This window comes from Dermatophagoides farinae, chromosome 1 (genome assembly GCF_024713945.1).
Source record: "Dermatophagoides farinae isolate YC_2012a chromosome 1, ASM2471394v1, whole genome shotgun sequence".
Taxonomy (NCBI): Eukaryota; Metazoa; Arthropoda; class Arachnida; order Sarcoptiformes; family Pyroglyphidae; genus Dermatophagoides; species Dermatophagoides farinae.
In genome coordinates this window covers 273,434-289,121 of record NC_134677.1, presented here as the reverse complement: position 1 = coordinate 289,121, position 15,688 = coordinate 273,434, and the positions used below count along the sequence as shown (strand labels likewise).

The 15,688-nt window shown below is 30.8% G+C and overlaps 2 protein-coding genes across 4 annotated transcripts in view; both read right to left on the bottom strand.

Annotated features, from left to right (window-relative positions):
• Positions 1–15,688, bottom strand: part of LOC124492738 (uncharacterized) — a 35,660-nt gene that overhangs the window by 19,731 nt on the left and 241 nt on the right. Inside the window, exon 1 of one of the 2 annotated variants that reach the window (XM_075731215.1) lies at positions 4,020–4,731. The exons of the other annotated variant lie outside the window; for it this stretch is intronic. The gene's annotated coding sequence lies outside the window, so the exon portion shown is untranslated. Of the gene's footprint in view, positions 1–4,019; positions 4,732–15,688 lie in introns of those variants that run through there. 2 annotated transcript variants of the gene reach the window in all.
• On the bottom strand, positions 10,879–14,166 carry LOC124492740 (beta-1,3-galactosyltransferase 1-like). Of its 2 annotated transcripts, none has more exons than XM_047055720.2 (2): positions 13,496–14,166; positions 10,879–12,526 (listed from the first exon to the last, which is right to left on the bottom strand). In XM_047055720.2, the coding sequence occupies exon 2, from the start codon at positions 12,144–12,146 to the stop codon at positions 11,040–11,042; it is 1,107 nt and encodes a 368-aa protein (XP_046911676.1). In that variant the 5' UTR covers positions 12,147–12,526; positions 13,496–14,166; the 3' UTR covers positions 10,879–11,039. The 2 variants fall into 2 exon arrangements, with proteins under 2 accessions (XP_046911676.1, XP_075591557.1); XM_075735442.1 differs by lacking the exon at positions 13,496–14,166 and adding an exon at positions 13,360–13,376 and having other exon boundaries at positions 10,879–12,523.

Sequence of the window (15,688 nt, the reverse complement as noted above, 5' to 3'; positions counted from 1 at the left end):
AAATATCGTTTAAAAGAGCCACTGGAGAGAAAGAAAGAGTTGAGTTTTTTTCTCTCTCTCTCTCTCTCTCTCTCTGTTGGAATGAAAAAATTTTGAAAATTTTCTATTTTTAAATTGTTGTTGTTGTTGTTGTTGTCGTTTTCGTTCCAATCATACAAAGACAGAATCATCATCATTGCACAGTGCGTTCCAGATTCTGTTGCTGTCTACTGTCTACTGGTGGTAGTACAACATACCGTATCATTTTTGGAACATTCACACAGCACAGCACAGCACTTCAAATACATTACATACACACAAAAAAAAACTTTTAATAGCAACTAAAAACTTTTCTCATTCCCTACTTTTTTTCTGGTGCATCTATCCATCCATCCATCCATCCAACTAGCTTGATTGGCTATGCATGTGGTGGTGGTGGTGAATAGATGGATTGAAGTTGTTGTTGTTGTTGTCTGTCGTAATCTACAGAATAAATAAGCAAGATGCAGGCAGGCAGTGAACGAAAAAAAAAATTTAAAATTTTTTTTTTCGAATCGCTCATACTGGCCATTAAATATTCAAATGTTTTTTTTTCTTTTTTTTGTTTGAGAAGAAAAAATTTAATCGAATTCTAGTCTCTGTTATTTTTTGCATCTTGTTTCACGTAGAAAAAAAAATTTTCAGTTAAAAGAAGAATTTTTCTAGTTCTTAATCCTTTCATTTTACGGTCATTTATTGATTTTTAGCAAAAGAACAAGAAGAAGCATGCATGTATGTATGTTTTTTTTTCCAATGTATAACCACTCCATGACATATGGTCATTATATCACAGTATATGCAGTGAAAACAAAAATGAAAAAAAATTCAGATTCTCAGAGCTTAATATTTAAATTTTTTTTTTAAATTTGAAAAAAATTCAAAAACGATTCCACACCACCACATGCAGATCAAATCAATCTCTTTATATATATGGCTTGCTTTGAATGCCATACCACCATATGATGATGATGATGATGATGAACCAGTTTAACCCACAAAAAATCATCATCATCATCCGAACCCATGTTGAGATTACCGGATATATTATCCTATCAACTATTTGTACACACTGGAGAACCCCTTCATTGCTGTCACTTGTACGTAATATTCCAGAAAAAAATATGGCTATGATTCGCTTTTTTTTTTGATTGCCAATCATAATCATTATGAATATTCGTTGAACAACCATAACAACAACAACAACAACGAAAAAAAACAGCGAATCTCATTTTCATTGATGACGATAATCATCATCAATGAAAATGATGATGATGATGATCAACATTCAATACAATACAATACAATAATAATCGAATCTGAAAAACCTCAAAAAAATGGCGACATTTGGTCTCATCGTCTTTATGGTGATCAGCTTCATTTAGCATATATGCAGAACAAAAATGGAAATAAAATCATTCTTTTCATATGTGAATGAGTGGTGGCCCCGTACCCAGAAATCACGATTCGCAGTGGTTACAAATATATGGCATCACATGGGAACACAGGAACGTCATTTTTTTTTTTTTTTTTTTGGTTGTTGTTCCATTGAGAATAATAGACCAGAAAATTTATTTACCCAAAAAAAAAAGAAAAAATTCATTCAAACAAAATGTCGCCATTCCAAAAATGATAATGATAATGATTTTGAACAGTAAAAGTTTGATTAGTTTATCCACAAACTGAACCGATTGTCGATTATCAATGTGTGTGTATCTTAGTGTTTGCATCAAAAACAAACATAGAAAATCGAAGAAATTGACCAAATTGACATTATAAACATCATCAATCGCGGAACTGTTCATGCACACAGAATGCAGCAGAGGTGAATATATGTGTTCTCATTAATCAACCAAAAAAAAAAAGTTTGATCAAACAAATTTCTATGAAAATTGAATGAATAAATCTAATTATCCAAAGATGACCAACACAAAACATTCATGATGGAAACTTTTCTCTTTTCCTTGATGAACAAACATCTTTCTTTTGTATCGCACAAATTAGCTCATAATTTTAATTAATCAAACAAAAAAAGTTGTCTATTTGTTTAATCAATCGATCAATCAATCGATTTGTTTGTCTGATTGATTGATTGATTGATTGATTTGCAACTTGAACTTGGTATCGACTTTTTTTTTCTCTCTTCTACAAGTTTTGTTTGTTTCATCAAAACAGACAATCAAATTTGTCATTTTTGATTTAGATCCAAATGACACGCAAACCTTACAATACGAAAAAAAACCAGGAAATTTTGAAAAACAAAGCGAAAAAAATTGCCCGAATCTCTTGGATCGAATACCGGTGTTGTTGATGGAAGAAAAAAATCCATGTCATTTAATGACAGCCATTTTGGTCTGTCTCTAAAAAGAGCGGGAGAGAAACAAACACACACACACAGAGAACAGGACAAATTCTCATACAACAACAACGGAATCCAAGATGGGCAAATTACGACGACGATCATAATAATTATCATTCATTTTGGTAGTTGAGAATTTTTTTTTTGTCAGAACCGCAACAAACCAAAAAAAAAAAAAAAAAAAAAAATACACGAGAGAGACAATTGAACAAAATCAGAACAAACAGAAAAAAACAGACACACACACAGAGAGAGATGGTGAAACAGAAAAACCGGGATTCCATCTTTTTTTTTCGTTTTTGGAATAAAAACGGCAATTGTGTTTGTCTGTGTGTGTGCGTTTTTATTGCTGTCAATAACGCAATTTGTTCATAAACATTAACTTTAATATTGTTGTCGTTGTTGTTGTTGTTGTTGTGGCCTCCATTAGTTGTTTTGCTAAGTGGTAATAATGACAATGAAGAAGAAAAAAAAAAGAAAAATTCTGCATTCAATGTCTGAAATGAACACGACAAACCACAATAATCATAATCATAATCAACTCAAACTCATCATTCTTTGCTTTTTTTTTCTTTTTCAATGTCCATCCAGCAAAACAATTATTAAATTATTACATTACAGCAGAATGGAACATTTGGAAATTATCAGGAATAAAATTTCGGACAACAACAAATGAATAGAATGTATCGATCAATTTGTTTTCTTTCTTTTTTTTGGTTTGGCAGTCGATTTTCATTCTATTTCATTATTTCATCCAACATCAATTAGGCGTGAACACTAATTGACTGGACTATTGACCGGTTATGATTATGTAATGATTTGGCAATGACAACAACAACAACAACAAAACATCATCATTGACAGAATGAAAATCAAATCAAATTTCAATCATTCATCATCGTAGAAAAAAATAACGGAGAAATAGAAAATCATTTGGATTTGTGGTCAGTATGGTTTTTTTTTCTCTTTTGTTGTTTGGTTCATTTGTTCTGGATCGCTGACTACAAACACACACACACACACATCATTTGGAGTGCATCATTTGTCCATCATCATCATCGGTGGATAATTGAATTAGATTTTTAAAAATTTAATATGATTACAACATCATTAATAATGTGATGGTCCAGATGGATTTTCAATCACTTGCCACAGTTTGTTTTGTTTGAAAGTTTCATTTTTGAAACAAAAAGCGAAAAAAAAAATCATAATTCAATTTTGCCATTAAAGTTACCATCATCATCATAATAATAATATGACGACGATCGGGTACCCACACCAACGATTATGGCTAATTAAATGATGCCATCATTGGGCTCCACTGTCAAAGTTTAAATTTTTTTTTTTCATTTCACTTCAATTTCAATTTCAAATAGCAAACTAAATAGTAAAAAAAAATCCGTAAAACCCAATAATTTTGTTCAGTGTTGACAAAGCAGTTGTTCACCAGACACACACACACAGTCAAAAGTTTTAGGTTTCTAATTAGAAAAAAAAATTTCTCAATTTCTTCTCCCACTCTCTCTCTCTTTTTCTCTCAGAAATTTGTCTACGAAATAAAAAATACGTTATGCCATTCATCAAGTTAGGTTGTGATATCTGATATCTTATCAAATTCTCAATAATAATAATAATAATCATTTGCCTTGTCATCATCATCTTATCTTCGATGATTCTTCTTAGTGTTCTAGTCGTTTACAGAGTTTATAATCAGAGAAGAAACAGGAAAAAATGGTTGAAACAATTTTAGAATTTTTTTCAAACAAACAAACAAAACAAAACAAAAAAAACTTCACTATTTGATTGTGGATTTTGATATTGAGATTCAGTCAATCGATCGATCAATATATCGTGACGTTTCTTTTTTTCTTTCGCTATAATCAACACTCAAAACTTGATAATTAACACTGTCAATGCCGTCAACACCAATATATAAATGTTGCATTAACAAAAAAAAAAAAAATGGAAAAATTTTCATTTCACATTTGAAAATGAAATTTTTTTTCAACTTGAAAAAATAAAGACACAAAACACACACAGAGAGACTAAAAAATTGCACCAATCTTTACACCGGTTAATTATTTCAGATTGATTTTTTTTTCGTGTTCATTTTAATGATGATGATGATGAAATAACACCGACACAGACACACACACAATTCAAATGCAATGATGATACATTCAGTTGACATCTTTGTACACAAACACAAATGAATCGAGAAATTTTTTTTTATTTGTTTGTCAAAAAAACTTTTTTTCAACTTACTGAGAAAAAAAGTGTGTTTTTTTGTTAAAGTAAAATAGATTGGTATATATATGTTGTGCACAGGACATACGACCTGTACCCATAAGATTCTGAATATTCTCAGTGTTTGTGTATGGATATGTGTGTAGCACAACATATATACATATATAACAGAATTTCAAAGACAGAAAAAAAAACAACGCAGCACTTACGCATGCGATTCAAAATGACAACGGAAAAAAAACAAGAACAACATACAAGAGAAGCCGGGTCTTGTATGTTGACGCCATTTCAGAATTTTTTTTTTTTTTTTTTGATTCGGATGACGCCCGAATATTTTTTTTCGGTTAACTGTTTTTTTGGTGTATCGGGAAAAAAAGGGGACGGTATACACGGAATACACGTCGTTGTACATTTGATTATTGTATCAGTATAACGGTATATATGAACAGAGAAATATGTTCGAGAGTGTGTGTTTACCATCAATTCAATCTATGGCTATATATTGGGCGCCATCCGACTTACTTAACACACACACACACACAAATACACAAACATAAAGTACGGCCCTCATATTTAATGGTAGCCATCATTATAATCGCGCCCATTTTGGTGGAGCCCAAATCCAATTTGGCCCAATTGGACCAATACATATGTAATATACTTTACTACTTGTATATGTCATAACCGATCGGAAGTATCCTCCAATCGGGTCCCGATAAAAAAAATGAATTTTTTTTTCACTATGACTGTATACCAATAGTGTCGTAATGATGATGATGAATTTTTGACAAAATTAAAATTATCGATAATTGATTATCTGATTTTTTTTTTGAACGAAAAAAACTGGACTCTAAAATGAATTCCAATTCAAATGTGATTTTTTAAAGTCCAATCAAACATTGTGTGATTGATACCTTTTTGTTGTTGTTGTTATTGTTTTCTCAATATAAATGTGGATAAACCTTTGGCACAAAAACTTTTTTTTTTTGTTCACACATCCCATTGAACATTTCTTTCATTTTTTTTTTTGTTTTTGTTGCTGCTACTGCCTCATTTTTTTCCTTGGTGTTTTTATTAGTCACAGAAGAAAAAAAAACTTTTCACTTGAAAAGAAAAACTTTTCTCTCCCATCATATATCGTCGACCATATACTACAACACATCACATCATATTTCCATATAGGAAAAAAAATTAAGGGCAAAATAAGCCAACTAGTTGGCATCTAAACTAATTATTACAAACCGGGAATAAATATATCGATCGATATTCCCGGTTTTCAGATAAAAAAAACAAACATCAAAATTTTTGATTGAAAAAATATTTTCTGGTCAATTTTCATCAGTTCAAATACTGATTTGAGCACTACTGCAACGGCAAAAAAAAAAAAACAGGTCGATAACATCGATCAACAAATTCAAGGGGCCAACGAAAAAAAATGAATCACACTCTTAATTAATCATCATATTTTAATTAGTCGCCATTCAAGAATCTAAATCCAGAAACAGAACCCAAAATTCATCCATTTAACAGGATGTTTGTTGATTATATATGATTTATGACGATTTGAATCTCAAAAACAACAGCAACAAACAAAAAAAAACACATCACGATCGATAATTATGGATCGAAATTTTTATTTTTTAACAAAAAATGTTAAAATAGCCGGATTTATTAGCATAATAACTATCGATTGTTTTTTTAAAAAATAATCGATGATTTATAATGATTATCGATTATGTGTTCATCAATAACCTATAGGTGGATGATTTATTTTGGAAAAAAAGGTTTGAAAGTCATTAAAAGTTTTTTATTTGTCGAAATTTTTTTTCTCAAACCGAAATGAAAAAAAAATTCACAACCAAATAACCACCACATTTCCGGTTCACTATTTTTTTCCTACACAGGGAAAATTTCTTGGAATTTTCTAGTTCAACAGTTGTTGATTTTTGGGAAATTTTCCAATCATTTTGCCCAGAATACATTCAGTTTTCTTTTGTGAATGCCAATTAAAACTATTTTCTTTTCAAACTTTGACAGAAAAAAAAACAGAACAGAAATGAAAAATTTCAAACTAATGAACATCATGATCATGTTGTCAATTGAAAAAAAAAATTTCATTTTTGAAACAGAAGAACAAAAAACACACCGGAGATTGCCAGATAGAGACGAAACAATGTCCGGCAATGTGCAAAGCCATATCATTAAAACCAGCATGCTATCCATACATCATCATCATTTTATTTCATTCAAAAATTTTTTCATTTTTAAAACCATAGAATACCTGTGTGTGTGTGTGTGTGTGCAATCAAAAGTGACAAAACAAAAATTTTTTTTTTCGTTCAAACAAAACGAAAAAAAGTTTGATAATCAACACACAAACACACATATCATAGATTAATTAAAATTTCTTTTTTGCCGCAAAAATGTATTAATTTGGTTGATGATGAAGCAGCAGATGTGTGTGTGTGTGTGTTATATGTCAACTTTGATCAATGCGTAAATATAGTGTGTGATTCATTTTCATTTCATTTCCATTCTTGCTGTCCGAATTTTTTGGTTTTTCGAGACCAAAAAAAAAAAAAAAAAATGATGCCACAAAGTGTTAACCATCAATATCACTAGTGAAAATGGACCAATCCATTTTTTGAAATTTTGGATTCGCTCAAAAAAAAAATCGATTGACCTGTGATGGTGATGATGATGATGATGATGATGACAGGCAATACTTACCCCATCATCATCATTATTTGAATCGTTGAAAAAAAAGGGGAATCATAATCGATTCATCATCATAATTCATCTTTTTACATTATATTGATGATCGAATGATTCGTCCATCTATCTCTTACATCATTTAAATCGTTTAAAATGATGTCTCAAACACTGTGTGGTGATCCTTGATCATTTATGTGAGTAAAGAGAAAAGTCAAGTGTTTTTTCCAAGTCAAAAAAAAAAGAAAATTAGAAAAAAATCAGGAAAAAAAACAAGGGATATAATCACATCACATCAATGGTTGATGATGACCATCAAAATACATCGAGAATCGAGCTAAATCGAACACGATTACGAATATAAGAATGGCGATCATCTTTCAAGCGTGAATTTTTCTTCTACACATACACACAATTTATCTGTGTGTGTAACATATTACCAAATGGTCTTAACACTTAACGGTTTTTTTTTCTGTGCTACTGACTGATGATTGTCCTCGCGCTCCATCACACACACACAGAAAGACAGTTTTTGATCCTGAAACAATTTTTTTTGTTTGCTTCCTGACCGAACAAGAAATCGATTGGATAACACTATCATCATAGTTGAGAAAAATTTTTATCAGAATTATTGACGAGACAACAAACCGATTGGAAACTTTTTTTTTCTTCCAACTTGCATATGACCGATCATCATCATCATGATCATTTGATGACCGAATCCGGTTATTGTCATCATCGAGGTGTTAATGTGTGTGTGTGTGTGTTACATACAGTGATGACTATATCGATGCCAAGATTCAATGTGGTTCAATGAACAGCATTAACACATGAATGATAAAGGGGTTCAGGAAATGTCATCAAAGACAAAAAAAAGGAAATTTCTAAGGAAATAAAATTATAATTATAACATCAACATGATGTAAACCTAAGAAAAAAGATTGATGAGGTTATGCGGCCACCCCCCTCCATCACCCGACATCAACATTGTTAACCCATTGTTGTTGAAGTTAAATCAAAATCAAAAAAAAAATGTAATATCAACGCATTTTTGTGTGATTTTCGGTTCACAGGAATTCAACATCATTTTAAATTAAATTAAATTAATTTAAAATTAAACTATACTTTATTCTACTACCCACCATAGCCTAGCAGTACTAGTGGTGGTGGTGGTGGTTAGAGAATCGTTGAAATTCTTTGCTTTCGGAATGAAGAATGTTCAGGGATTTTGACCAGAAACAATTGAATTTTTTTTCAGAATAAAAAATAATTGCATTGAAATACAATGGACAACAAACAACAACAACGACAATGACAATTTTTTGAATAAGTATGGAAAAAAAAGGATGCAGATTCATTTTCTCTTTCTTCTATTGATGATTTTTGGTGGTTGGTTGGTTGGTTGTGATCTATTAGCTTTTGGTAGCTGAATAAAAATAAAAAAAAAAAAGAATTCTGCCTGGATAATTCTCTATATTCACATGGTGAAATGCGTGTTTGTTTGCATCCAATTCATCCATTCATCCAGTCATCCATCCATCCACATTTAACAAATATATTCAAAGATTTCAAGTATGTAGTCGTTTGTGAATTCAGTGATGCATGTAGAGCTTCGTTTTCATTTCGTTTTTTTTTTTTTTTGGTTTCTGGATTCTTGAATTGTGTGCGTGCGTGTGTGTGTGATAGGGATTTATGCCAAATTAGCTGTCCCTGGTTTTTTTTTGCTAAATAAATGAATGATGTAAATCTTGGAACGCCATCACCATCAACAGTATTTATAGATGGTCATAATGGTCAGTTGGTTGTTTGGTTGGTTGGTTTGATCCTTTGAAAGTGATGAATGAAATTTGTGTACGAAACAATTGCAGCGCAACATATTTGGGTTCAATATATATAAATAAAAAGTTACACAATTCCGGCATTCCATTTGAATAAATATATGAGAGAAAATCTTGACCGAAACAAGAAAAAAAAGTTTTGTGAATATACATCTGTTTTGAATACAGAGACAGAGAGAGAATTAGAAAAAAAACAATGTTTAACCATTGAAGTGAACATGAAACAAAATTTTTGGATCCATTATGTTTGCATTCAGAAGAACATCATGATCATCGCCATCGTCGTTGTTGAAATAATAAATGGTCAAATTCCCATTCATATATGTTTTTATGATCATCCATTGACGACGATGATGATGATGATGATTGTTCAATTTTCAATGCTATCATCATCATCATCATTGTGTTAATTGGATGACAATCTCTTGAGATTTGTGAAAGAAACAAAAAAATCTTTTACAAAAGGCAATATTATCGATATATATCGATATTTGATATTTCTTGATATATAACGGCCATGTAGAATCATTAAACTACAACAACAGCAACGAAATTTCATCTCATTTACATATATGCAATATATTCAAATGAATAGAATCAAATTGGACAACGCGGAATTGGATAGCCATCATCATCATCATCATCAGAAAATTGTGTAGATTTTTATGTTCATTTTTTTTGTACAGTACACAATTGTGTACCATTAAACATTATTGTACGAATAAAAAAAAAACAAGAAAATCGCAGACAATAGACACTGTTACATCCTGCTAATGCCAGCTAGCATTTCCGGTAGAAACTAAATTTTATTTTTTATTTTTTTTTTGTTCGTTATCATCATTATTATTGGACATTTGGTGAAAATGAATTTTCAAGAGAATCTCATTAAGATTCATTATGGTAAAAATATCCATACAGTAGCCGTAGTAGTAGTGTTTAAAAGTTGAATGGAAAAAAATAAATTTTAAATGATGATTTACAAACTTTTTTTCTATTCCATAAGGAGCAATTTTTTGTCGTCGTCGTTGTTGTTGTTGTTGATCAAAATGATTTGAATTTAGTAAAAGTCAGTCTCCATTTATTATATAACATATGTGTGTGTGTATGAGTGCATTTCGATAAGTGTGTTATGTAAATGATCCAAATGATGATGATGATGATGCAGCTGATGATCCAGAAATTTGCATATGACAAACATCATTTTTGAACCATTGGATAGGTCAAAGATTTTACTACTACTTAGATAGATGATCAATGATTTATTGAAATCAGGTAGCAAAAAAAAAAAATGGATCGAATCTTGTGTATCAATTCAATCGGAAAAATGATGTGTATGATGGTAAACAACAATCGTATCATCAACGGATATTTCCATTTGATTTCCATTTCCATTTCATCATCGTATTTTGTCAACAATGAAAAAAAAAGTTGGTTGGTCGTGGATCAACATTAGATTGAAGAATGAAATCTAAGGAATGATGTGATCAAAAAACAAACATCAATTTGCATGATTGTTGTTGTTGTTGTTTTGATTTGATTTTTCCAAAAAAAATTTTTTTGTTTTCACCCCATTCAACATTGAAATCCATAATCAAATAGTGAAAAAAAAGAAAATTTTTTTTTTTTATTTTCCATTTGGCAATGATAAACTTTTCATTTGTTCAAACAAACAAACATAACAACATAACGGAAATAGAATTAAGGGAATTTTGTTTTTTTTCGGTAATCTGGACGGTGGACAAATTTTGTGTATGGGTGACATTTTACAATTCGGAAACGCGAAAATATCGAGGAAAGGATTGTTTTTTTTTATCATATGGGGTAAATTTTTTTTCCTATTTTTTTTTTATTGCTATACAACACAATCATTATGGTTGACGAAATTTGAAACCAATCAATTGATGACTATCGATAAGATAATCAGTATAATTGGCTATAATTTGATCATTGGATATATGTTCGGTTGTTGTTGTTGTTGTTGTCGAAATACTTCTTGGTCTACGACGGCGATATGAACGGCTTAAACGGAAATGACGATAACAGGAAAGACGATCAGCATTTTTCCAGAAACGATACATATATTCACTATTCTTGGCACTAGGACATGCATGCATTGCTAATGATGTTTCCATTGTGCAAACATCGGTACCGCAAAAAAATTTAAAACGAAAACTATTATTGCGACGTATTTTTCCATAATCAGCAACAATGCCGGTAAGGAATAGATCATCGATATCCAGAATCGGACCAGGATATGTGATGATGGTTTTAAGAAAACTTTTCAATTTATCCATCGACAATAGATATGAGAAACCAGCAAGAAATTCATATGAATCCTTTGGATAAAGATGTTCAGGCATATGCCATTTGTGGCCATTTTCACGATTAGCTGGCGTAGTCATGACCAAACCGGTAAGACCGGATGGAATTTTCCGTTGCCGAACCAATTGATAGAGCATTGGCATATTCAGTACAACATCATCATCGGTTTTCACCATATACGGACTATTACTACAATGACGATATGACCATTTCAGTAATGATATTGCTTTCAATGTTAGATTATAGTAGTCTTCAATGAAATTGAATTGCAGAATATCATGATTTTTATCGGCTTCCATTTTCAATGATCTTTCTATGGATAAATCACGTGGTACACCCATGACGAATAAAATGCGCATTTTATATTTGTATGCTTCACGTGCCCATGTACGACGTATTACTTGACGGCGATTGAAATATTTTCCACTTGTCGATGCAGCCGTATGTATGAATATTGGTGTTTCATTTGGATAACAATCACGTTGTTGTATCACTACCTGATTGGTCAAAGCCATTTCTGTTGATGAATGTTCATAATTACGACAATCGATCAATGATAATTGAGATGATGATAATACAATCGTTGTTATCATCACCATAAAAAGTGATGATGACCATTCGTTGTTGATCAACAATTTATTGTTGGCAGCCATTTTTTTTTGCAATCAAATAATCGGTTGAACACAAAAACAAATACACGGGATAATATTCACGACAAAAACCGAGAAAAAATTATTTCAGAAAAAACACTATGAACATTTCACTTGTAAAAAACAGTTAATGTTGAAAATATAGATGGATGGACAGTGTAAAAACAATCATCAACAACAAAACAAAAACAAAAAACAAAGGGTTAATTCTGATTCAACAAACGAGCAATGATGAATGTTGATAAAAAATTTCCTAAATGTAGTCACTTTTTATATGATGCGATCGATCGGATCGATCACCCCCACAGTGAATGAAAAAAAACCACCGATGCATCATGAAATATTGAATGGCAGATATGAATGATGAATTCAGATGATGACTACTGGATGGACAAAACAAAACAAAACAAAACACGGTATCACAGAGGTAAAGGAAAAAAAACAAACAAACAATGAAATGAATCAACAACGACAAAAGAAACAATAAGAAGAAATGGCAACAAATCATTAAACATTGTATTAAATTCTTCTTCTTCTTCTTCTTCTAGAGGCTCTCATTTATTCATCATCATCATCATCGTTTGTTTGTTTTTTTGCCCCCACTTTCATTTTTTTTCTTCAATTAAAACATATGCACCACACACACACACACACACACACAGACTATTAGATAGATAGGTAGGTTGGTACATTACCTGTGTGTAGATTTTCTTTTCACACACACACACACACAATACTTTTTTTTCATGTCCAAACACCAATCATATTGCACAAATCTTTCATTGCCTTGGTCTCTCTTCTTTTGTTTTGTTTTCTTTGCCACGCTAAACATCCGACATACACACAAACACAAATTAAGCATTTATCTAACATCCAAATTATGAATGACATTGATCATTTATCGATAATCACTGATTTTGTTTATCAAATCAGATCGTCATTTTTTGTAACAAAAAAAAAATAAAAAAAAATACATGATTAATGTGGATACATTCGAATGGAATCGATAGGTTTTCAAATTCCCAATATATTAATGACCACTAAATCATCACGACACAAAGATGAATCTAATAAATCACCTTGATGGAAAAAAAATTTTTTTTCTTACATTCGTGGACAATATCATTATTATTATTAGTGGCCCATTGTCTTTTAATAATAATTCTTCACTCTCATCATATTGACCTATGAGCTGATGTATTTATTCTCATTATACCTGTGTGTATTTTGGGATCAAAAAAAAGAAAAACCTTTAATTTGTTCAAACAAACAAAACGATAGCCAATTAAGAACGGATTTGAGAAAATCAAAAAAAAAAAAAAAAAAAAAATCGAAGACATATTTTTACACACATATGTTGTCAATGATGATGATGAACGTCATTATTGAATGGCCACAAAATTTTTTTCAGTGCACGATTTTTTTTTCTATACCACCAACAAAATCATCATAATCACACAAATCATCATCATCATTTATAATTGTTTAGATTGTCGAAAGAAACAAAACAAACGAAAAAAAAATTCATTGTCATGTGTCTGTGTGGGTGGGGGTTAATAATCACAAAAAAAAACTCAATTTCATTGACATTTGAATTTGGTGGTTGGGACGATAATTGTGGTGGTTGTTATAAAAACAAAAAAAAATCATATATGCATGGATCGATGACCCATCCGGAATTTGTCAATAATAATGAATCAGTGGTGATGATAAGTTTAAGGTGGTGGTAAGTCGCTCTTGAATAATGAATGAATGAATGAATGGATTTGCGTTCGTCAAACACTCATTACGCATATTAAAATGGAGAATGATGGACAAAAAAACATTGGCCATCATGTGTCATCATCATCTGTGGAATGAAATTTTCATTCATGTCTATAATAGAAGACAAAATGATAATGATGTTTTCGATAAACATAATGACAACTGTATATAATTGGCTTGAAATGAAAAATTTCGTCCATGTTTTTATAATTGAATAAAATAGCGTTGATGATGATGACATAATCCAAAAAAATGGTGATAAAATTTTTTTTTTTTAAATTTAGAAAAAAAGCAAATAAATTAAAAATTTTTCAAAATTTCAAGATTCAAAATTGTTGTTGATGGAAAACGGTTGACCACTGCATATTATTGGTGGTTCATTCTTCAAGGATTCTTGCAAGCATTCTATGGCTACCATACAATTATCAAAAAACACACGCACACGAAAAATTGTAAATTCTTGATATTGTCCTATTTGTAAAAAACTTGTTGATCGATAATTATAAACAACAACAACAATAATCGATGTTTATTTTTTACATTTAATTCTGGATCACACACACACACACATGGTATAATTAATAGCTTTTAAATCATGATTTATTTTTTTTTCGCACCTTTTTCGCTATTGTTTCATTTATTTTTTTTTATCACTGGCTCAATAGTGAAACAATTTGTAACAAAATTTTTGGCATTCGTTTTTTGCTTTGCTCTCAATTATCATCATCATTATCATTATCACCAACGAGAAAACAAAAAAAACATTGTCACGGACAGTAACAACAACATGGACAGATAAATAAGGCCAATAATTAAATTCCATTGTTCCATTAACAATCTTTATTGTATGGAAAAAAAGAGAGAATCTCGTCTCTCGAGAGAGAGAAAAACTTTAATTTCATTTCATTTTTTTTTTGGTTTCATCATTCAAAAAAAACCACAATAACGATAATTTGATGGAAAAAATATTTATCTTCAATAAAGAGACAGACAGAGACAAATCCTATTCATTAACTCTAGTTGATTGCTTCATCATCACATATTTCTCAATACCGCGTTAATTGTTGGACTTGTTGGACATTTGGATACGATGATGATGATGATGAAAAAAAAATCGACAACAATTAACAACTTGTCAATATCTAGAGTTGTTGTTCGTAATAATAAAAAAAAAACATTCATCAATAAATCAATCAAACGATTAATAATCAATCTTGATTTTAAATGATGATTTTTTTTTTTTTTGGATAAAATCACACTTGAATACTCATCATACACACACACACACGATTTTCGGCTGTTGTTGTTGTTGTTCAATTTAATCAATGTGAAAAGAAAAAATGTTTGTCCATGAAATAGAGTCAGTAAGAAAGTGAATGGTTCTGATGAATGGATTATTGGTGTGTGTGTGTGTGTGGATTAGAGAGAACAAGAAAAATTTTTCTTCCCCAATGAGAGTGAGACATTGTCTGCTTTTTTAGCGATTCTCGAATCGATACATTCATCAAATTTCATTTTCATTATTTCACTTTACTTTCTCTTAGTGTAATCACACTTGAATTTTTTTTTTTTTTGCAACTTGATCAATGTGGTTTTCCTTACATATATACTATGATATATGTGTGATTGATTGATTGATTCACTTGACACACACACACACACACAGGGTAGTAGAGACTTGAATGTAAATTTTTTTTTTTCGTGAATAACCAAGTATCATCAAATAGAAAAAAAAAGAAGCAGAAGCAGCAGCAGCAGCAGCAATAGTAGTGAAGGGATAA